The sequence below is a fragment of the Eleginops maclovinus genome, chromosome 23, assembly GCF_036324505.1.
Source record: "Eleginops maclovinus isolate JMC-PN-2008 ecotype Puerto Natales chromosome 23, JC_Emac_rtc_rv5, whole genome shotgun sequence".
NCBI classification, from domain to species: domain Eukaryota; kingdom Metazoa; phylum Chordata; class Actinopteri; order Perciformes; family Eleginopidae; genus Eleginops; species Eleginops maclovinus.
The window spans coordinates 14,612,068-14,636,641 of NC_086371.1; the positions used below are offsets into that span (position 1 = coordinate 14,612,068).

General features: G+C 40.3%; 1 protein-coding gene across 2 annotated transcripts; it reads left to right on the forward strand.

The window, feature by feature from the left end:
• pdgfrb (platelet-derived growth factor receptor, beta polypeptide) lies at positions 1 to 24,426 on the forward strand. Of its 2 annotated transcripts, none has more exons than XM_063876740.1 (23): positions 1 to 368; positions 9,251 to 9,327; positions 9,784 to 10,101; positions 10,451 to 10,708; positions 11,405 to 11,535; positions 11,904 to 12,069; positions 13,029 to 13,209; positions 13,890 to 14,005; positions 14,148 to 14,271; positions 14,386 to 14,597; positions 14,891 to 14,985; positions 15,114 to 15,246; positions 15,889 to 15,993; positions 17,021 to 17,131; positions 17,863 to 18,019; positions 18,172 to 18,338; positions 18,825 to 18,937; positions 19,573 to 19,695; positions 19,954 to 20,065; positions 20,834 to 20,933; positions 21,030 to 21,135; positions 21,486 to 21,772; positions 23,021 to 24,426. In XM_063876740.1, exons 2-23 carry the CDS (start codon positions 9,279 to 9,281, stop codon positions 23,166 to 23,168), a joined length of 3,312 nt encoding a protein of 1,103 aa, XP_063732810.1. In that variant the 5' UTR covers positions 1 to 368; positions 9,251 to 9,278; the 3' UTR covers positions 23,169 to 24,426. The 2 variants fall into 2 exon arrangements, with proteins under 2 accessions (XP_063732810.1, XP_063732809.1); XM_063876739.1 differs by having other exon boundaries at positions 9,254 to 9,327.
• The last annotated feature ends 148 nt before the right edge of the window (positions 24,427 to 24,574 follow it).

Here is a 24,574-nt window from a genome sequence, read left to right on the forward strand (position 1 = left end):
TGAATCTGTCAGGGAAGTGTGTATGTGAGTGCGCCATTGAGAACACTTCTTTTTAAACTTACAGCACTCTTTAGGAGCGGGCAGGCTTCTCCAGAGTGTGAGAGAGGAGAGGAGCCCCCTGTGGTGCTGTGATTTGACTAAACAAACAGCCAGGCTCAGAGCTGTACCTCCTCCGGCGGACTCTCGGGACAGCGGAGATTAACCTCAGACTCTGAACATCTGAGGGATCTATACATCTGAAGCAGCAGCCCCTGTAGAGACAACCAGCTGGAAACCTTTCCTCTGATTTCAGAAGGAGGGGACCGACTGCTGGCAGCCAAACTCCTCGGACAGTGAGGGAAGTCTACGCTTGTAGGATCACTCTGAAGGTAAGAGATCTGATTTCTCTATCATTGTTAAAGATTTTACTTTTAGTCATGGCTGCTTGGCAGCTGTTGACAGAAATGAAGATGAACTGTACAAAGGGGTGAACATTCCCTTATCCTGCATTGCAAACCCACTGTGACAGATTACATTTCCTAGCTGTCTGTCAGAGAGAGGATGCACCTCATCCTCTCTCTGACGGACAACTCTACACTGCATGTATACCTTTAGACTGATACAATCATCAGGTTTGTCAGCTTAAGACATAAAAAAGTCATATCTGTCGTTTTGTGTGATGTTGTTGCTACTTAGTGGTAATGTGTCTCTGTTGGCGGTATTTGTTTTCCACATACTTGCATGTGTACACACCAGGAATTACAATGTGAAAGAGTGTGAGCAACCTGTTCAAACATCAACACGGTGACGGCTTGCATCTCTGTACATAGACACCTTTTCATTCTTTACCTAGCGCAACTTTAACAATGTTTATCTTCTCACTAACAGAATGCGTTAGACAAGGTATCCCAGGGTGTCACAAACACACACACACACGCACACACACGCACGCACGCACGCACGCACGCACGCACGCACGCACACACACACACACACACACACACACACACACACACACACACACACACACACACACACACTGGTCTTTATGGCACAAGCTGTTTGTATGTGCTCCATTTTGTGCTTCGCTGCTAAAGGGCTTGTTTATACAGCTCTCTTCAGTCACCCTGAGTGAACTGGCGCTCCTCTCCGCTAGACCATCAGTCTCTTTCCTCCCTTGTGAATAGCCCTAACAGAATCAATCCTCTCTGTATTGCTACATCAAGAAGCTCATTGAAAAGCCGTGGCTATATATTGATATCAGTCCTGGTATCAGTCCCTGTCAATGGCATCCTCTGGATCCCCTAGTGATAACACATAGCAACCTCAACTCACAACTCAATGCCTTGGCCACCCTTTTGTAAATGTAACTCTCTACTAAAGTAGTGATACAGTCTGTTCTGAGGAACGCAGAGACCCCCTCTCATTCATCACAGGAGAAGGTTTAAGTGCCTGGCATGAGTAACATTATAGCAATGTGAGCTATTTCATGGCAAACACATGTGGCATGCATGTCTTTTCTTCCTAATCCGCCATATGTTTTGCACCTGAAAGCTTCCTCACTTCCTTACTATGTGCGGCTGATGTAGTTTTAAGTTGTTGGGTTGGTTTGCTGCACATTCGTCATCTTTATACAGATAACCTCTCTGAATTTGCATAAGCTGAGGTCAAAACAACGTTGGCATGTGTTTTGTGTCTGCTGCTCTCCTCCTCAGTTAGGAGATTCCTTTTGAAGTTGTTGATCTTCTCTGGCTTTGTGGATATTTCAGTCCAGGCTTTGTCTAGTACTGTTGTCTGGATGAGCTTTTGGAAAGTTGCATGCATGTCATACTTTAACCGTCAATGGTATTAGACGGTGTTGCATTCATGTCATAGTTCTACCATCAGCCTTATGTTTCCTGCTGAACACAGGACCAGTGGATACGCTCTTGACAGATCTTTATTGCATGGATTTGTAAAACGTGGTGAAATTTTAGGGGAATTTCTTTTTCCTGTGCGTCAGGCTGCTGGTATGTGCTGAAGCTCTTCTCCCAGGCCCCAATGCAGTGCAGCCCAGTCGGCTGCACTCCCCTGGCCCAGACCTAATCCTTAGTCATCAGCTGTTTCCTGGCTCTCCGGGCTCTCCACATGCCAGCCACTCTGAGAAAATGTGCTGTACATTATGACCATGCAGAAAACATGCCAGCAGTCTGGTTTGACTCACATGTGCCGATATGTAACAGCCTGCACTCAGCAGCAAGTTTTAAACACATTCATCCTATTCTGTCTTCTTGGGATTTATCTTCTGTGAGCGGAACTAACAGCTGTTCAGCAACCGTGCTCTGAAGACCAGTGTGACGTTGATAAGATCTGGAAGCAGCATAGAGTTTAAAAAGTAATGCAGAACTATCAGAAATGTTATCACATGATTATTCTGACACTTATTGGTGGGTGCATCTTGTTTTTATTAGACATAGCAGTCTATGACTCATAATTCACCCTCATACTTTTGAACTGAGCTGTTAGAAATCATATCAGTCTCATGCCCCTGCCGTGCCTATGGGTCGACTCCTGCCATGCCTATGGGTCCCTAATTCTTAAATGAGGTACTTATTATTTTAATCTTATAGCTAGACTAAGTGGTGCAGTGATACAGCATCCTGTATGGCTGCCTTTCCATCTGGTCTTCCTTCCCTCCTTCTTTCTCTCTCTCTCCCACCCACTCGCAAAGAGCTGACAGGCAGCTGCATCTCATCCTCAGCCAGAGAGCACAGGACCTCTGTAGGATGACTCCTGGATGAAGTGTTTCTTTGTGATTTATAATATCAAACTCATGAAATCACCCTTAAAATCCAAAGAGCTCATTTTCAATGTAGCTGTTCAAACATATGGGTAAAACAGTAGACAAGCATATTTATTCAAATATGGCAAACTACATTTAGACTACGTTGCAGAGGGAAACAATGTTCTGTTTTCTCCACTGCCTGTGCTGTACGGAAAGACAACAGTTATTAGTTATATTTTGTGATAAATATATTAATAAAAACAAAGCCTGTTCACCATAACCATAGAAAAATCCAGATTTTCAGCAGGAAGTTATGTCTCCACATGAGATCATTATAAAGCTCCACTCATTCTCTCTGGAGTTGTTGCTGTCCTTGGTCCAACAAAAATATACTAGAATTGGTGATTCACTCTAGTGAAACAGGCGGCGGAAGAAAAACAGCCTTTGCTTTTACAAGATATGAATATTCAACACAATGAAAAACAGAGACTGGTTTGTATTTCTCTCAGGTTGTTTTTATGTTTATGAGAAATGTGGGAACATTGTTGAGCAACAGTGATCTGATTTATCAATGCTCATGCATAGAAAACAATACCCAGAAGACCTTGTCCAAGATTGTTTGACTAAAACTGCACACATTGTATAAATTAAGCCAGATTGATGCTTTACTGTCACTTTTTTCCTGCTTTTTCCTCTTCCTTCCAACATTATCGAGTTCAGGGAGTGGAACTTAAAGCCAGTCAGGGCTAATTGTATTCAGCTGTTTCTGACTTTAAGGGGGGGTGGGTGTGTCAGAAGGAGTGGAAGTGTGTGTAGGCGTCCTCCATTTCTCACGGGGCAGGTTGGGGGGCTTATACCCTTAAGTGTTGGTTTGACGGCCAGTGTTCAGGAAAAAGGAGGGTGCAGAGGTCTCAGAAAAGCATGGGAGGATGTGCTGCTGCTTATGCTAGCACATATACCTGATATCCCCTTATTCCCAAAGAGCGGTTTGAATTAGCTCGGATTGGGACGAAGCACACACAACATGACAACCTCACTCATATCAACCCTGAAATGTTCTACTCAAATAATGGACATGACTTCAATGAAAACTGCTGTTTTAGTTTCTTGTCATCCTATTTATTTTCCCCTCATTTAGGTTCCCAAATGAGACGAAAATTAGATCATTAAACTGATTTCAAACACTAGCCACATCCAAGGCTGTCATTCTACAACCGTCAATTTTACCCAGAAGCCCCTCACATCCCCCCACCGCCACTACAAACAGCATTTACAACTCTGTTTGAAAGGGAGCAAACCAAAATCCACAGTTTCCCAAACATGTGTTGCCTCAGCATGAGTACAGAGTCACTCTGGTTGCTGAGGTAAGACCACTCACAGTCACTGTGTCCTAATGCTGAACCAAATGAAAACCAAAGGGGGTTAATCAACAGCAGTAACGGTAAGACAAGGTAAGGGATATGACATTGCAAACTTTATCTGGCTTTAGTGCAGCTTCAAGCTCTAGAGTTACAGGATACATTTTTGATGATACAGAATTTTTCAAAGTGCTGTGAACCGCAGCTTCTTGTTTGGGTTCGGTGTAATTTAGACATATCTATCAAACGGTAACTTTTGCTGTTAGCCACTGCAGCTAGCACAATGACAATGTAAGACTTCATTTCAGCATTAATATGTATTGCAACATTTGCCAAAACTATGGTGACACAGACAATTTGAGTATAGAAATATGTGGCATGTCTCTATCGTACTATACATATATATTTGATAACACAGACAAAAAATCTCCCGACTTTTCAGCTCCCCTCTTGTTGTTGCTTTCAGGTTGTGAATAAAATAATTAGCAAAAGAATCAGCATGTGACTTGAATGTCAAATAGAGTGAAATCAAATCTGTATCTGGGACCAAAGAGGAGAATGGAGGTCATGACAAAAGCATAAAGGCCATGGGTGCATCAAGTTTTCTATTTTCATTGTTTGAGATTTAAATGTCATACGTTTTATTGTGTTTTCATCTTCTGAAATGGCCTAATAACGCTGGACTACAGAACTAGAAACAACAACTGTTGCGCTACATTTCCATGGGACTTTTGTTAAGTGTTAAGGTCACTGCTTGTACTGCCCGAGATTGTGCCCTGGAACTGGCAAAAATAGTCTATTATTGCAGCATTAAACATGGCACACATGGCTCGAAAAGTGTATTGAAAAAACACATGGAATCTAACCTATATATGAAGCCCTGACATTCCTGCAAAAACAAAATGTTTCATAGTTCACAAATTTGAAGTGTAACTGTCTTCCACTCTCCTTCAATATGAAAGATGGACTTTTATGATACAAACACAGGCTCCATAAACAGACTGCACACATTTCCTGTTTAGAGTAACTTATTCTGACAGCATGTTGATGACATGTGTGCTCTCTGCGCTGAAACTGGCTTTTACTCATAAGCCTGTGGCTCATCAGTCATTATTACAGATTTGGCAATGTGCAGTGTGAATTAGCCAAAAGAGGGGGACAGCTAGGGTGCCTGGGGTGGTTGAAGTGCAACGTGGGTCTGCTGCGGAGGGACAAGAAGGTTTGTCTCAGGGGGGTCGGTCCGTGATAAAAATGGAGGTTTGTTTTAACAAAGGCTCATTGGGTCATTTTTTTCCCACAGAGCTTGCCAAAGTCCTGCTGTTCAGAGATGGGCCAAGAAAACTTGACATCCTTCTAAAATGCTAAAAAAGTGCATTTATTTTGCGCTGCAGCTTTTTTAGTGACACAATTTAACACGTGTTCTCATCAAAGTGTTCAGTGATAGTTTGTTTGATCTAAGCATTAAGTGACTGCTAAATTAGAGGTTTGTTTTTTTTTGCAGATAACAGCTTTCTGTACACATCAGCCAAGTAAACATCAGTGTGTGTGATGTGAGCTGTGTGTGCACTCCCTCTGCTGTCTCACTCTGTGCTTTAATGTGGTGTCTCACATAAATTGTATTCTGAATGTCTGCAAGCTCCCTTTGTTGTCTTTCCCCCCGTCTGGTGCTTTGTGCAGTGCTTTTGCGGTGTGTTGATTTGTCATGCTTTGTCATTGGTCTAATTGGTTAAGTTCTTGAATATTGATATTTATTTTTTCAGTAGTTTTTTTTCTGTCTATCTGTTTTTGTTTTTCTTTATTCCTGATTGTCTGTTTACATCTTTTTCGGTGCAGCTTGTTATTTAAAGCAGTTTCTCCTCTTTGTAGAAGTTTCATTTTATCCTGTACTCTTTGTGACATCTCTTGTTTTCTCCATGAGTATTTGGTTAGTTTTTGTGGTGGTCTGCTGTGTCATTGATGCATCACAGCCTTACACCCACACAAGAACAAAACAATTCCCCTTTGGCTTACAGGAAGTTAGAGCTTTCCAGCTGCTTTTTGGACGTCTTTCTCCTCTTTTGTTATAGATTACACTTTTTTCTAAATGCAACCCCCTTGGGACCCAATTGAGCAAACAGTTGGTTGCAAACGTGGTTCACAAAGCAGTTCCCACCTCATCGAGGATTGCTTCATCACTGCCAGATGTTTGAATCAAACATGCAGCTACAGTATATAGATAATCCAAGGAGTGGGATTACAGGCTGCTGTGGGGTAATGCCTGGTCTGCATGAGTCCCGCTAAGGTCGATTTTAGCATTCCTTATTAGCTGGTGGCACTTTGAGTGTAGCAGCATCGTTTATGAAAACAAGGAAGGGGTCAATCAGCCACCAAATTCCCAGCATCAGTGGGAAACGTATACAGTGGGATAACAGTTTATCCGTCATGGCGATTACTGTGCCATCACTTACATAAACACTGTTTGTTTTTGACCTCCACAATCATTGCAGAAATGAAGTGTTTTCAAAGATTGAAAAGACATAAATAAACATGTGTTAGAAAAATGTTTTCAGATCCTTAAGACCCACCACAAACTCCTTAGATTGAAAGCCACTTGACCTGACTTGATTTAGGAATATCATTGATTTTTCTTACTGTAAATTGCCTCAAGCACCCTTGTTGACTCTGCTACCAACGAATAGGTTTTTAATTTTACTGCAACATGTCTTTACTAAGTCAATGTTACTGAGATACTGCCAAAACCGCTTGCTGGATTCACTTGTCCTGACCCTTTTTTAACAATTTAAAGATATGACCATGACAGAGTAAAGCACAACAAGTGTTTACAACTGTTTTTAGAGATAATCTCACAGAAAGATTACGACTTCCATGAACTTGCTAAATATTTCTGTCGTGTTCACTCTCTTAAATCTTTTTAAAGTGCTCGTCTAGCTCTCTTTGGCCCTCTGATCCTTGTCAGCTCATCATATCTTGAGGGTCAAATTCCTTCTCCACTCAAAATCCCCCCCTGCCCATCGGTCAACATGAAACCTCATCATGTTGCAGTAGCCAAACATTATTTTTCCGTCCTTTTCAAAGACCCCAGAAAAAGATTTGAACACACCTAGTTTCTTGTTCATTTTTTTGCTGATCTAAGATGTAAGTTCATATCCTGCAGTGGCCCTTATGTAGCTCTTTGACTTGGCTAAGCAGAAATAGCATCAGCAGCCAGTCCCAATAAGATTTGTTAGTCCTCATGCTGCCAAGGGACACATGCCTTTGGCGTCGCTGCGTTTGTCTGTTGTCGCTCAAGATCAACGTCCCTGACACTGAGGTTACTGGTTCTCGTAAGCGCTGATGTACGGCTTCCTCAGTGGACTGTCCCTTGTTGCTGGTTGCTGGGGCCCCCAGGGAAAAGGTGGCCCCCCTTGCTCCCGCCGTCATCACCAGCAGGGTCCCAAGAGTATCAGCGGTCCTGGGAAAGTTCCAGAGATATACTGTGGGAACGTGAACTGTACACAGACATCAGTGACAAAAATTAGGGGGAGATATTTGTGTGAGTGCATGTGTGTGTGTGTGTGTGTGTGTGTGTGTGTGTGTGTGTGTGTGTGTGTGTGTGTGTGTGTGTGTGTGTGTGTGTGTGTGTGTGTGTGTGTGTGTGTGTGGACTATGACACAAAGGAGAAACGTTTCCCTTTTTTCAGTCTCTCCTTCAACCCTTTTTATTAGAACCAGGAGGTCGGGGAGGAAATGGACCAGTCATGTTTTTGGAGCAACTCTAGAGGTTATGGTTTGAGAGCGGAAATGCCAAAGGCAGTTAATTTAGAGACAACATGTATCTCTGGTTTGAGTAACTAGCTTTGACTTGTTAGTCATGAAACTTTTTACCACAAGTGCCAAATCATATGTCCTCTCTTATTACAAAATCAGTGTCACTTTTAAAGAAACAGTGTTAGAGGAGATGTTGTCAAACATGTTTAAGTAAATATTAAATCCTGAAAACATTGAGATAAGATTGAGAAATGTAATCTTTAAAACACTTGGTCAGTCACAAAATGGTTAAAGATAGTCACATTTCTTAAAATAGAAGTTGTAAAATTGGAAAACATTATCGTAAAACATTATATTGGATAAGATTGCTCAAGATACATTTCACAACTTTTCCACTGCCTCTCTCCCTCACTTCCTCCTCCACCCTCGCTCTTCCCAAGGCACGCTCTTCCGCCCTCACTCTCTTTCCCACCCTCTTGCATACAGGCCTGTGATCCATCCTTAACTGTTTCCAGACGTGTGTGTGTGCTGCAAGGCTTAACCCCCATCCCAAACATAATAACAAACCGTTCCTCCCCTCCTCATTATCTCCTTCTGCCTTTATTCTTGGCATTGCTAACAGTGGTTAATGATTGTATGGGAGGATAGCAAAGTAAGTATTAGTCACCTTTGACCCCAATATCCCTGATATCAAGTTGGAGAACATCATGAAATTCTATTAATATATCAAAACTTAAGCAACTTTCAGAATCATGAGTACATTCCTGTTTCAGCAGCTTGTGTGAATGCCCTCATTTTTACTTTTGTATACAACAAAACCAATTAATGGCTCAGCACGGCTCTAGAATAGCTTGGACGCAGCGTTGTTGCCAGTGAGTGTGTTGCAGAGCTGCACACAGTGACCCGTTTGTTAGTGGGCAGAATGCCGGTGAACCGGGAACAAGAAGAGACAGACATTGTTGCTCTGTCCTGGTGCAGCGAGGCATAAAATACCTCCAGAGCGAACTGCATCTGCACCTCAGACTCATGTTTGATGACCAGAAATCATTAAAGAAAGCAGCTTGACGACATACATGTTGTTTGATTATTTGAGCAGAGCATTTACTTGGAAACAATTTTTAAAATGTGTTTTATTATCTAAACTCCTGCTTTTCCTGACCTGTTAAAGCTGATGAGGACAGAAATCAATCCATCACGATATAAAGCCTGATGAGAGATGTGATCTGTTGTGCTGAGTTGATTGGGGTCTATGTCAACCAGCTTTTCAGCTTTTGAATATTGTGTGGAAAGAATGATAATTTTTTTCTAGATGAATTTACTTTGAAGCCAATGTGGGGTCGGATTATTTCCATTAAGGGTACATGAAGTTTAAATAGCATTGTTATCCCTTCCTTTTTGTCCAGCAGACAAAGTGCATTGAATGCTTTTACCATGAGGAGGGTGACGGCATCCACGCTTCATCTGACGGTCACAGTTACAGGTGAGAGCTTCAATAAACAAACAGAAATGGAAATATGAAGCAGGACTGCATGATGTTTTGCAGGGAAGCGAATAGCATGATGCCAAGCTTAGCATGCAAGCTTTGTATCTTCCAGATTTCAAATTTAAAAGCATTTAAATAAAGCGTCCAAATAAAAAGTAATATATCAGTCAATGTATAAAATATTGAAATGGTTATATCTTTAACATTACAAAAACAAACAGTATGTTCTTAGGGGTGGGTAGGGGGGTAGATTTCAATGACCTCTGTCATTTGAAAATACATCTGTCAGGGACAGGGCATCATTATCCTCCCACATTTCCTCTCCAGACAGCTCATATCTTTCATCATTTAGAGATAGAACAGGATCTGCCATGTATTGTTGATTTAACCTTTGACCTCATGCTGCTGCCTCTTTGACCTCCAACCTGACCTTTGTTCTTGTGCCAACTGCAGCTCTCCTGTATTTCTGCACCGAGCTGCGCTGTGCAGAGATCTCACCCGATTACAAAGAGCTCACCCTGTCTGAGGGCTCCTCTCTCAGCCTCACCTGCTCCGGCTCAGGCCTAGTGACGTGGGAGTTCAAGAGGGACGATGTGCCGTACTTCCAAGTGGGACAAGTTCAAGATGGTGGTCAAACCTACGAAATTGTGCAAAGCAATGCTAGATCCAGTGTTTTGAACTTGTGGAACATGAGCTGGAAGCACACAGGGGTGTATGTGTGCTTTGACCGATACGCTGGAGAAGCTAAGGAGGTGGCTGTTTTTGTTCCAGGTACTGGTCAGTTTCATATAGCTCGTAAGAGATGCCTTACATCAAAGACAATTTAACAGTATGTCTTGTGTAGTGGAAACAAGACTGTATCTCATTGATAAAATAAACTCAATTCCTCACTGCGTACTAAAATGCATGTGATTTGTATCATTGTAAAGTGACAAAATATAGTACACTTCACTCTACAGTCACTATGCATGCTTAAACACCTGGAACGTTTTGAGTGTGCTACTGAAGCATATCAACATTTTACCCCATAGAAAGAAAAATTCAAATACGGAGATGTATGCAGCTATTGTTGGATCCACGATTGGAAGGTATATAATCAGACAGACTTTTTTTTCCACAGACCCTAAGGTGTGGTTCATAGAGAGGTTCCATGGCATGGTAACAAAGACCAGTGAGGAGAGCACCGTCCCATGTGTGGTGAGCAATCCTGACATCAATGTAACCCTGTATGAGAGGGACACAGATCTGCCCATCAGGGGGCTGTATGTCCCCAGCGAGGGGTACAAGGCACCGCTAGAGGACCGGACATATGTGTGTCGTGGAGAGATGAACGGGGAGGTGAAGGAGTCTCAGGCCTTCTACGTCTTCAGCATTGCCAGTAAGTGTTCAGGTTAAAGAGTTCGGTTAGAGAAACAACTTTTCCCAGAATCAAAATGTGTTTATTATCGACACCCTCCCGTGTGTGCTGAAACTCTAGCAAACTCACACACACATAGTTGGCCCCTTTAATTCAATGTATGCCTACACCCACACTATTAAAGTTAATGGTTCCATCTTTTTAAAGAGCCATAAAATTACTCGTAAAATGTCCATCACATCTCTTCAAACAGCTTGTGCAGCATTATCTAGAAGTTTGGTAGCCACTACACTGTCAATCCAAACATATAATCCATTCCCATACTAACACATGTGCTTTGGTCACTTTACAACTCTCTGTTGAAAATCTCACTATGAAGGGTGTGTGAGTTCTCTATAGTGAGGGGATAATGAGGTAAATATTGGGTTTTTAGTCTCAGTGTGCAATAATACGTCTAGAGATCACACAGATAAAAATGCTTCACATCATGTTTCGAGAAATGAGAAGAACAGAGTTGTGTTGAATATTGGATCCAGCTACAATGTTTAGTTCTGACTCATACTGATGAGATAATTATATAATTTGAGGGTATATTTGACCCACACTTCAAACATGTTAAATGTCAAACATGTTATTGATTACTTGTGAAGGACACTTTTCGACATTATTGTTTTGATAAATAACATCACCACCTCTTCATCTCTCTTCCCGTCGCAGTCCCAGAGGCCATCGATGTCTACATCAATGCATCGAACACCGTCCTGAAGCAGGGCGAACCACTGACAGTAAACTGCACAGTGCACGGAGTGGAGATAGCATTTTTTTCGTGGGATATTCCCAAAAGTGAGGTGAGTGGGAGTGGAGCAGAAACATGCTTTTGTTCAGCTTTCCATTCCTGATCACTCTCGGGCTTCATGGCCAAGCCCAAATTGTATCAAGATGTAGACACACCTCAGATTTAATCCCCCTGTGATATTCTTCTGACAACATGTGGTGTTGGTATTGTAATAGTCTGTTCTTTTGAATTCATTCTTGAATCATAAAAAGATTCAGCTTTTCAGATTTTGGCTGAGAATAAATCGTACGGAAGAAGGCAGAAAAACTCACTTACATGTAGTATCTAGAGGAATTAAAATATATACAAAAATAAAACAACACATCATTTCATAATCATATTCAACTTGATGTTAAAATGTCACATTCTTGTCAATTCAAGGACTATGAGATTGAACCGCTGACAGACGTCCTGCCAAACATGAACATGCGCTCCTGCCTGATCTTCCCTCATGCCATGGTGGCCAACAGCGGAAACTATGTGTGCCATGTCTACGAGGGTGTCCAAGACCAGACTGCCTCTGCCAGCATCAACATCACTGTGCTCGGTTAGCCTAAGCCACGCATCCACACACAACTAAAACAAACTAATGCTGGACAGATTATTATTGTGTTTCGCTGACAGAGAGAAAAACGCTTATTATGTAAACCTCTACAAGTCAAGGTGAAAGAGGTGCCTCTTTTGAAGGAAATGAAGAGGACCTCTGTTTATTTCTGTTCAAAGTGTGAAATAAACCTTTCACATGGCCTGCATGCCCTGAGTGATACCTTGAGTAACAGACCAAGGGGGTACAGCAGCTCTATATTTAGACTTATGGGAATAAACTCCAGGTAGACAAGTAATGTTAGCTTTTTCTTTTTTGGACCAGTTTAGCCTTTATTGCAGAGTGACATCGTTGAAAGGGAAGATGACATACGTCAAAGGACCGCAGGCCGCATTTAAACCTCCCCGCCTGACAGCAGAAACTGAGCCCTTGTTGGTGTAACTTTTGAATTCAAACATTAACCCTAAAAAAGTTCAGCATCAAGGCAAAATGTGGTTTTGAAACCTGAGGGTGAATATAAGCAGGGTTCATTATACCAATATTCTCTTAATAGTTCTAGACACTGAGTGCATTTGGGTCTGTGAATGCTTATTCGTTCTGCAGCGAGGTGTGTTATGTTTATGAAATCCTTGAATAGCTTGAGCCGCCATGCTCCATGGAGACAGTTTAGTAGTGGTCTCTGGAGATGTTAGTGGAAAAGAAAGATAGTGTCTGGCCACAGAAGATCAGCATCAAACAACAGCACTACAGTAGTGTATCTACCCTTCCAGTGAACTTAAATATAATCAATAATATGACTATAATACAATTAATAATTGTATATTTACAATGGATTACATGACTACTTAAAGTGTATGAAAGATGACGCTTCTCATATTAAGAGAGAATTAGATAATAACAAATAATGCATAATCCAGTGTGTGACATGTTATGTTGCTGATGATGTATATTTCTTTGCTCAGAGCGAGGTTTTGTGGACGTGAAGGCGGCCCTGAAACAAAACATTTCAGCCAGGTTGCAGGAGAATGTGGAACTGAGGGTGGAGATTGAAGCCTACCCTCCCCCTCAGGTCCGCTGGAGCAAAGACGGCGCCACCATGAAGGGAGACAAACCCATCACAACCAGACAAGAGCATGAGATTAGGTGAGACCAACCAAATCCATAACAAATTTCCTACATACCATAAAGCAAATTGAGATCTCTTACAAGTTGATCCATTTAAGAAGTGAGCACTTCAGTTAGGGTGACAGCCTCCTGAGGCGTGCAACTCTTTTCAGTCGTCACCAGATAAGGCCTCCGCAGAGAGAAACACAATACTCTCAAGAGGGCGAACTCCATCACTCATCACACGGGAACCATAAACACAGGATACCTGTCACAACTCACATATGTCTTTCAGTAAAATCCCAAACAACGCTATACTTGCAGGACCATGTTTTCAAATCTCCAACACACATTCAAACTCAAAAACACATGTGTGATTTCCTAGTTGAGTGAATTTGGATGGGTTGTGCGGACTAAACACAACGTTTAATTTGCTTTTTCAACATGGTGTCTTATCCATGATGGTTTTAAAAGAGGAAAAAGGCAAAACAATAAATGGTTGGTAACAAAAAAGGTCTCCCTGGATATATATCTAGAAATTAGTTTGGACACCTAGAAGAAGTGAATATATATTCCCTTTTCTAAAAAAAAAACAATTACATGCATAGAAAGAGAAAGCATGCACATGATTCATTTTGTGCATACAAAGTCCTAATTTTTCTGTAGAAACTGTTAAATAATCCTAATTGTTTTATAAATAACCTTTTCTTCGCCCTCAGGTATGTCACTATTCTAACCTTGGTAAGGGTGAGGAGGGAGCAGAAGGGCCTCTACAGCGTTCTCATCACAAACGGAGATGACACAAAGGAAGTGACTTTCGACCTGGAGGTTCAAGGTGAGCGGCTGTTTGAAGAATGACCACATCATACAATGCGTTCTTGTACATTTAAACTTTTTTAAATGTAGCTTGACTTGAACTGCTTTGTTTTGTATCAGTGTCAGCAATGATTAATGGCTGTTGCTCCCTCTGTGTGTAGTTCCCTCTCAGATTAAAGACCTGATGGACCATCACCTCCCTGGAAAGAAACACTTGGTGACCTGTGTCGCTGAGGGGGTCCCAGCCCCGTCCATCCAGTGGTACAGCTGTGACAGCATGCACAAGTAAGTCACTTTACAAACACCAGGAGGCTGACCGCATTCAGTTAATTCAAATTATGTGTGACTGACTTTTGAGTGCTTTTGACTCGGTCCACTCACTCCCTTGTGCTGCTGCAGGTGTAGCAACCAGACCGCGGTGTGGCAGCGTCTGATACCGGAGCCGGAGGTGGTGAGCATCCAGACCAATGTGAGCTACAACGACACTCGTAAAACAAGCCAGGTGCGGAGCCAGGTGACCTTCCACAAGCCCCAGCAGGTGACAGTGCGCTGTGAGTCCACCAACCAGGGGGGACTCCACGACAGAAGAGACGTCAAACTGGTGTCCAACAGTAGGTGTCAACAGAAGAATGTCCCACCTCTGTGTGTTTTATATATCAGTTTCCATAAAGCCTTTGATAACTTTGAATCCTTTGAAAGAAAGTGACATTTATAAAAGTAGTGTAAGGTCATTTACCAGTTTTAAATGTGCAATGTACTAATTTACTATAAGATAATTAAAGCATGAAAATAATAACACATTCAAATTTATATTATTTCAAGTACCTTAAACATGGTTGTCTGGTGAAACACCTGTTTGGAAAAGAGACAACTTGGTTAAACGTTCTTTGTTTGTCTGTTGCAGCGCTGTACTCCCAGGTGGCAGTGTTGGTTGCTGTTCTGGCCTTAGTTGTCATCATTATCATATCTATCATCATCCTCATTGCTGTATGGAGGAAGGTGAGAAACAAAGTCACAAACTTAATGTTCAGAATTTAGTAAATACAAAGTACAGCGAGTAAACCTTTACAGAAACTTCAGGGCGTTTTTTTCCCGCCAACATGAGTGTTTTTTTTCTGTGCTCTCAGAAACCTCGCTATGAGATCAGATGGAAAGTGATAGAGTCCGTGAGCCAGGAAGGGCACGAGTACATCTATGTGGATCCCATCCACCTGCCCTATGACCTGGCCTGGGAAATGCCGCGAGACAACCTGGTGCTGGGTGAGTCTTCGGATAAATTGGATTGCACTCTAAGCCTGTATGAATCTATTTATGTATGAGAATTATATTAATTAATTTAATCATTATGTTTTTTTGTTGTTTATTATTTAGCTTTTTACTACTTGGTTAAATGGTATTTTATTTGATACATTTATGATTATAATTTAATTATATTTACATTTTTCTCAAAGTCCAAGTCATTACAGTGGTTCTGTATCCACATCACTTGTTGATATGTGACTAAACAGACTTTTAGAAAGTAGATCGCCAGACAAAAGCAAAGAAACAGGTTTTGTAGCATCAGGAGGTTACCACGGCTGCTGGTGTTTTGGGAGGCTAGAATACTAAGTAAGGTTTGTTAAACTTGTTTTCTTGGCATTAATCCCTCCTCGTTTTAAAGCTCTTTGTGTCTGTTGATGTGCCATTGGTAGTCAGCTGCTCATTACAAACGGGGAGCTTCCCAAGCTCACTCAAGCCCTCCATGGTTAAACTTCTTTATCTGTTGTAACCTGCTCGGGCTGGTTACCAGAGAAATGTGTTTACATAGATTTTTGAATGAACAGAGAGGATCTCTCTTCCTTTTCAGGTCTATCATGTGCTCGATTCACACTGTGTCCCACTGAGCTTGTCTTTGTGTTTTAGGTCGCACTCTTGGATCAGGAGCCTTTGGCAGGGTGGTTGAGGCAACTGCGTACGGTCTCACTCATTCCCAGTCCAGCACAAAGGTTGCGGTGAAAATGTTGAAATGTAAGATATACAATGTAAAAAGCCATGTGCACACTTGTGTGAATCACATAGAAACCACAGCAGAGCCCCCTGCATACAGTAGCTGTCAGATATTGTGACACCAGCGCCTTATTCCTGCGAGCCCTGAGAGAGCAACCTGCTGGTCTTTAGTTTGGTTGCCAGCCTGGTCTGAGTTTCAGCCAACAGGTCATTGAATGTCTGGAAAGAACACAGTGTGTCCTGCTCTCAGTGTGTTCAGGTCTCCTGTTCTCACACCTGCCTCCTGCTGACCTACTCAGAATATGAAGTCCTTTATTCGTCCCACAGAGGGGGACATGTACATGGTTACAGCAAAGCATAGTACATAGTAAGTACTATACTTAGGTACAACTTTGAGGGACTTGTGCTTTACTTGAGTATTGCAATATTTGACTTCTACTCCATTACAATTCAGAGTTAATCATATACTTTTACTCCACAACATTTATTTAATACTTTTAGTTACTTTACAGATTTGGATTAATGTGAAATAATATTAACACTTAAATAAGACTTTCGTTACCACTGGAGTAAATTCACAAGCTACCCTGCAGTAAAGGTGCAGCGAGTGTAAAACTAGCTGCACCTTTACCAGCTTTACAAATAATATAATGCATCTATAATTGTAAGAAAAACATCAAATATATATTACACTAATATGTGCCAATCTAAAGAATGACTACTTTTACTTTTGATACTTTTAAGTATATTTTTATGCTAATACTGAACTTTTACTTGAGTAATAATTTGATTGCAGGACTTTTACTTGGAACAGAGTGTTCTTACACTCTGGTGCTTATGGTTTTACTTAAGTACAACATCGGAGTACTTTTTCCACCTTTTATAACACAGTATAAGATAAGAAGGCATCCACATAGTATTTAAAATCAAAAAATAAATAAGAAAACAATTGCAACTTACAGAAGCAAGTGTTTCATTGTAGAATGAAATGTGGTAGTGGGTAGATTACAGTCGTAAATCTTATACATCTCTCTGTTTCACCATCCAGCCACAGCCAGGAGGAGTGAGACTCAGGCTCTGATGTCAGAGTTGAAGATAATGAGTCACCTGGGCCCTCACCTAAACATTGTGAATTTGCTGGGAGCTTGCACCAAACAAGGTAAGCATCACAGGGAGTCGTAGTGCTGTACTGTGCTAACACAGATGATTAATAAGGGCGTTTCATAGTTTGTCTGACAGTACCTTAAATCATCGGTGTGCATTTCCTACAACCGCCATGGCGGTTCAGTTGGTTGATGATTTTTCAAAGGCAACTGAAAAATGTTTACCTGTTTTAATGTCCCTTTCTTTGTCTGTGGACTACATAAATGACTTTGTTCTGAGGGAATATCTATACATGGAAGAAAAAGCAACCATTCCTCATTTCTGAGCTGCTTCTGAGGTTAATCTCTGTCCCATCAAAGATTTTTAAAGTTAAGTATAATATGAGAAGGCTAAAGCATTTGATATAATTTAGATTTACTATTTTACATTATGTTACAAAAGAAGAATGCATTTCCAGACCAGACTGATAACAAATAAGACATGCAATGCTTTGAAGTATTTTTTAAAATTATTTCATTCAGTTTAAACTTTCGATTTATTTTAAACTTGCTATGAGTAGGCTTTGTATGTAATTATACGATATTGTGTTGTGTGCATCAGTACATAATTTACTTATTTTAAGGATTTCTTCCAAGTGGACAGGCAAATCACTACTTTAATAAATCGGTTTACTTACTTAAAGGCTTTCCTTAGAATTGACCAACTACATGGAGCTCAATAATAGATTTTTGATGTGTGTTTTTGTTGGATGAAAATTAAGTGTGGCTCTCTTTCTGCACCAATCAGGCCCTCTGTATCTGGTGACCGAGTACTGTCGCTATGGCGACCTGGTGGACTACCTGCACAGGAATAAGCACAGCCTGCTGCAGTACTATGCCGAGAAGAACCAGGATGACAGCTGCCTCATCTCCGGAGGAAGCACTCCACTCAGCCAGAGGAAAGGGTGAGAAACACTGAGACAAACACAAGAAATCTCTGCTGTCACGTAACAAAGACACGGAAACACATGTCCCTCCATTTAAGTTTGATATGAGCAAGAAACATGAAAAAGATAACTTTTGGTCTGTTTAGTTATCCCTTCATATGTCCCTCCAGGTATGTGTCCTTTGGAAGTGAGAGTGACGGAGGATACATGGACATGAGTAAAGATGAGCCCACCATCTACATGCCCATGCAGGAGCATTTGGACACCATCAAGTATGCAGACATCCAACCCTCTCCATACGAGTCTCCCTACCAGCATGACAACTATCAGGAACAAGGTTTGTTTCTATTTTGATGTAAGTCCGAACAGTCTAATTCATTTTCCAGAGTTTTAAATGAAAATAAGTGTGAAGAATTCAGCATGCTTAACACAGGAAACAGGGAAGTTACTCTTGAAGTACACTATGATGTGACGCCCACCAGTCTTTTCTGCTGCTCACAATGGAGGTATTCTTGGAGATGTTGCTGTATTTATGTGTGAAAAGCTCTAGTTTTAATCAGTGAGCTTAACATAGTGTTTTTCATGATCACATTAATTGTTTTTGCCTCATAAATCACTGAATACAGTTTGAATTCTCTATGGTCTTTGATCAAAAAGCCCTTATAAATGTTTCACCACATGAAAGGCGTGAGCTACATTTCAGCCCATGCAGTCACAGGACAAACCCCCCCAAAACAACAAAACAATGCCTCCATTATGAGATGCTCCTCCATTATGAGGTTTTCTCCCCAAGTCTGTTGTCTCACCTTGTTTTTGTGTTCAGGTGGCGGCAGATTGGACCTGTTCATCAGTGACTCTTCTGTCCTCACATATGACGATCTGCTGGGCTTCAGCTACCAAGTGGCTAAGGGGATGGAGTTCCTCGCCTCCAAGAACGTAGGATATCAAAAATAATGTTGCTGGATATGTAGCTGTTGATATCTACCTCAAGACTCTAGATTCTGTGGATTTGTTTACATTGAAATGGATAGTACCACACTTAGTGAAATACAGTGATTCATCTATAATCGGTAATTAATTAGTTCTGAAAAAAAGTTTGCAGTACAGTCTTAAAGTAACAAAAGTGAAGAATTAAAAATAAATTATTTATTTTTATGTTTTTTAAAATTATTAATCTGAATCTTCAAAATAACTAATAATGTTAAAGGATTTAGTAGAGTAAAATATTTGGCTCTGAATTGATCGAGTTCAAGCATAAATTGGAGAAAATTGTATTACTCAAGTAATAATTCCTTAACATTGTAATTATGTATTGTAATTAATTAGTTTTTGGTAACCACAGGTGTTAACATTCATGCTTTTGCACCATATATGAAGCTATAGGAAGCAGCCAGTTAGCCTTAGCTTAGCAAAAATACTGGAAACAGCTAGCCTGGTACTGTCTGAAAATAAAAAAGATACACCTACCAGCAGCTCTACAAATCACTAATTAACATTTTATATTTTGTTAGTTTATTTAAAACAGAACAACAAAAGTGTAAAATCAGCTATTTTATTTCATCCAACCACAGTGCGTCCATCGTGACCTCGCTGCCAGGAATGTGTTGATTTGCGAGGGGAAACTGGTGAAGATCTGCGACTTCGGCCTGGCCAGAGATATCATGCACGATTCCAACTACATCTCTAAAGGCAGCGTAAGTGGCAACACTAAAACAATACAAAAAATACAAAACATGAAAAGACTTGACTCTTGTTACCTTTTTAGTTTAATGCACATTTAGACATTGCTTTGGATTAAGGTAACCACTAAATGAATATGATGTATTCGAACCGAAGTGAAAAAGTGCTTAGTAGCTTGATGTGATTATGCAAAATTATAATTATATTAGTTGCAAATAAATGCATTTTGGAATAGCCACTGGACTTTCTAATTTATAATTTCTTTCATTCAGACCTTCCTGCCCCTGAAGTGGATGGCACCAGAGAGTATTTTCCATAATTTGTATACCACCCTGAGTGACGTGTGGTCATATGGCATCCTTCTTTGGGAGATTTTCTCATTGGGTCAGTAAAAACACACTCACAAACACACAAGCCATTAACCGAAATCCAAATCCGAAATGTTTTGCACGTACAGTAAGAGGGATCATCTTTACTGCTTTATAGGTCACACAGTACAGATTTCATCAGCTTGACTCCTTTTTAATTCATACAAACATACATCATGCATGCTTTTGGAAAATTGCAAATGATATCTTCTATGTGTTCATAATGACATTGAATGTGTGTATGCAAAACAAATTTAAAGTCCATGTCAGATTGAAAGTACATACTGTAGCAATTTGTTTGAACACTCATAAGAGGTCTAAACCCCATTAGGCACAGACAATCTTTGAAATTAGCATTTCCTCTAAAGAAAAAAAACATTCCCACGATTTTTGGAAACTAAGAAAACAAAGGAAACAGTTTATTGCATATGCAGCTTAAACTCAAATAGTGGAAAACAAGCTCACAATCTAGCCTCTGTAAGAGATAACCAAAGATTCTCTGCGCTTCCCCCGTCTGAATCACACTTTCATTGGACTTTTACAGATCCATTTTCTTACAGATCTGGAACATGTTGTCTTCCAGACTGATGGACTTTGAATAGCTGAGATATAAATCGAGTTTTTTGTGCTCCTACAGTTTAATGTTATTTAGTTTTGTATTGATTCATGTATTTTTATTAAATAGGTTACTTGTTATGTACATCCATCAATCAAAGCAATGCATGGCGGATGGTGCTGTTTTTAACAAAATATACATAACTTCACATTTGAATGCTTTCTGCAGGAGGAACACCCTACCCTGATCTGCCCATGAATGAGTTGTTCTACAGCGCTCTGAAGAGAGGCTACCGAATGGCCAAACCTGCACATGCCTCTGATGAAGTGTGAGTCTCATTGCCACAAATCTTACCTCTGCAGGAACTCAGACATGCACATTTGGAATTAGACATTAGTTAACTGTATGTTGTTTTATGTTGCAGTTATGACATCATGAAGAAGTGCTGGGACGAGAAGTTTGAAAAAAGGCCTGAATTCTCCTTTCTGGTCCAAAGTGTTGGGAATATGCTGACCGAGAGCTACAAAAAGGCATTTTATTTAAATATTGATTCAAGGGTGTCTGCTAGGACACATCCTATGATGTGAGCTAGCATTCAAAACTATATTCCACATATATTTGAACTTCAAATGTTATTTAAGTAAGGTTATCTATAATTCATCCAACTACTGAGTCACTCACAGTCAGGTGCCCTCAAGTGGCTGAAAGAAAACTGCAGCTCACTGTCCACTAGTTTGATTCCTCACTGACTCTTCAAGTAAACAGTCTTGACAGCTGAGATGTAGACTCTTTAGTGCTCAATGTCCTGAATATGCACGCTGTTGATGAAGAATTGATTATTTATTCCTAATATTAGCAAACATTTGTCCCCTTGCAACAGAAATACAACCAAGTCAATGATTACTTCCTGAAGATTGAACATCCAGCAGTCACCCGCACCAAACCCAGACTCTCCTCACCCATTCCGATCACCAACCCAGCTCTCGGGTCCCCACCCCCCGTCTATGTTCCCCTGGATCCCTACAACCAGAGCCCGATCCCCGGAGAATTCAGAGAAGAGGCAGACACACAGGAAGTCGTAACTGCATACAACGAATACATCATTCCCATCCCAGACCCTAAGCCTGACGACGTTTTCACTGATGTCACATCAGAAAGCCCTGCAAGGTACAAAGCTGCTGGAAAAAGCTGCTGCAGATGTGTGCCAAATGTTGGGGAGAAAAAAAAAAGATGAGGATGTATTTGTTTTACAAGAGCAGTTTTCTTTTCCACCACACACCCACTCATCCAGATGTTGAGCTGAGACAATAGCTGTATTATGGAGGCGGATATAAACATGCAGCCAAGCACAGTTGGCTCTAAAGCCTGAGTAAATATTTGACTTTTACAAATGCACATATATTAACAGTCTTTCTTTTTCATAATTAACATAGACTGTAAAGTATTAGTCTGTATGTTCAAAGAAGCCATTCAGTTCAGGAGTGATAGCAGACTCCAACCCTATGTTTTAAATGTTGGCAGTGGGGCGACACTTCTGTTTACATTTGGGTTATAGACTGAACCTTTAACGTTGTGGTTAACATTTGAGGTATTTCACCCCAAGCGGTGTTGGTCCAGGACCACAGACTCATGTCAGTGAGGATGTTGTGGATACAGCAGGCATCATCTTAAAATAAAGGTAAAGTAAACTCAGTCGAGAGTAGATGCCCTTTCCCCTCCAAAATATTGAAAAGTTTACCTACACTTGACCCTATTAGTCAACGTTGCGTCAAATATTTAAAAAAACAGAGATGTATTCATCTCTTGTTTTACCTAACTTTAGGGGTTATATTACATATTGGATATGGAATTAGTCGGTACATGCTCCGGTTCAACGTAAGGCTATGGGCTTACGTAATATGCGAGATTAGCTGCGGACAGACAGACAAATACCGATGCAACCAAACACATGATCACTCTGGCGCATGCTGGAGATAATAAGGAATATTCAGTACATAGGCAAATCAATATCAACATCTTTCAACGGTCTTTCGTAATCGTAAATCATAGAGTAATGGTACGCTGAAAGTTTTTAGTAATTAGTAGATTGACCAAGAATACATTTCTATGTGTATTTCTTTTTTTAACAACATTTAAAATGATGTATTAGACGCATTCCTAGCTTAGGCTTTAGTTTCAGTTATGCCACTTCTAGCAGGCCAAATTATATACTTTATTTTTAAGCTTTATTCAGAATGTTATTTTTTATTTGAAATGTGTCTTGTGGTTGCTGGAAGGAAAAATAAAAAGGGAAGGAACATCTCAAGGTCACAAACAGACATTAATGGACACTGTGTACCGGGGTGTATATTTCAATTTCTTGTAAAAAAAACTCAGTGCACAATATAAGTGTGTGTTTTGTCTTCCCACCCTCAGCTCTCTGGCTCTGGAGGAGGAGACTGACTCCATGTCGCAGGACACGGCTAACATTCTCCCAGAAGAGGACCGGCCGGAGGAGACCAGCGAGAGAGACGCTCTGCTGGGTTTCTCCGGGACGCCTGAGGTAGAAGACAGCTTCTTGTAGCCATGTCTAGGAACCCTGAGAAAAACAAACCCTTTTCTGGGATGTGTTATTTTTAATCCTGCCTGAAAAAAGGGAACTTGACTAAACTACAATGTAGCAACATTTAGGCTGAGACGGCAATCTCCCACCATGATTTCCTCCAGAGAAGTTTTGCCCTTTCTTGAGTTTTGCATCAAACTTAGTACCTCTGAAACTTTAATGAACCAATAATGGGCAGGATGTTATCTTTCAGTCATTTCACGGAAGCTTGTGATAATATAAATATGGTACTCTTCTCAAACTCTCCTCAGTTTACAGTCAGTAAAGACTTATGTGCCTTTTTATTTAGACATATTTAGCCATATGTATTTTCTAAGGCCCTTACTGTTTTGTATCACTCTTAACTGTTCACAACCACTAAATAACACTAAATGATTAACAAAACAATATAAACAAACTATACACAAATATACAGACATACTGTTCAAACAAGACCAACGTGTAGTTCGCATTTAAGTGATAACCATTATCATTAAGTCATTGAATTTGGACTTTATGTTACATTTGTTCCTGAAGTACGATCAGTAGCTGTGTTCACTGTATTATAATATTTTTATAAAATGTTATTTCCAGGACATGAAATACAGACAGAATCTACATGCACTGTTTTACTATGAGAAACACTTTCTTTTTAGTTACATACTTCATAGTGATGTTTCTTTTTTTTTATATGAAATGTATGTGACATTTGTGAATTTCTTTACTTGCTTTTAATTCATAGTTATGTGCCAGATTTGCACTTTATTAAGAAAGAAATTGGGATTTTCATAAACAGAATATACAGTTAATGTTCTCGACACACAAAAGATTGAATACTCTGACTGATAATCATGTGGCTGTTACAGTAAATCAGTTTCTGTGACCACAGGTGACTTTCTCAAACACGTTATACAGCATATCACTGCCTTAGCTCAAGATGACATGCATGAGTGCCTTTGTATAAACTTCTAAAGATCTTTATTTTGCAGCTATTGTTGCTGGCCGATATATAGAGTAACTGTACTGGTACTGTGTGTGTATATGTTAAATGAGGCTTTTAGTCTTCTGTTGTATAGCATTTCCTCACAGCATTTCCACCATTATACACGACACATTGTCATTTTCTGTAGCAATTTTAAAATGCACAAGATCACTGTATGGTACCAAAGCTCTTTACAAATGTATTTTTTATATGTGCCATTGTATGTTGTAAATGTGACAATAAATGTGTATTATCATAGATGCAAGTCTGAAGTTTTTTTGACTATTTTTTTTTTGACTACTTTAGCTCTCACTGAATGTCTTACTCTGTTAACATCTTCTGTTTCACTGTAAACAATGCAAAAACAATGACTTTTATTCATCTTAATATTGACTTTTTAAAACTC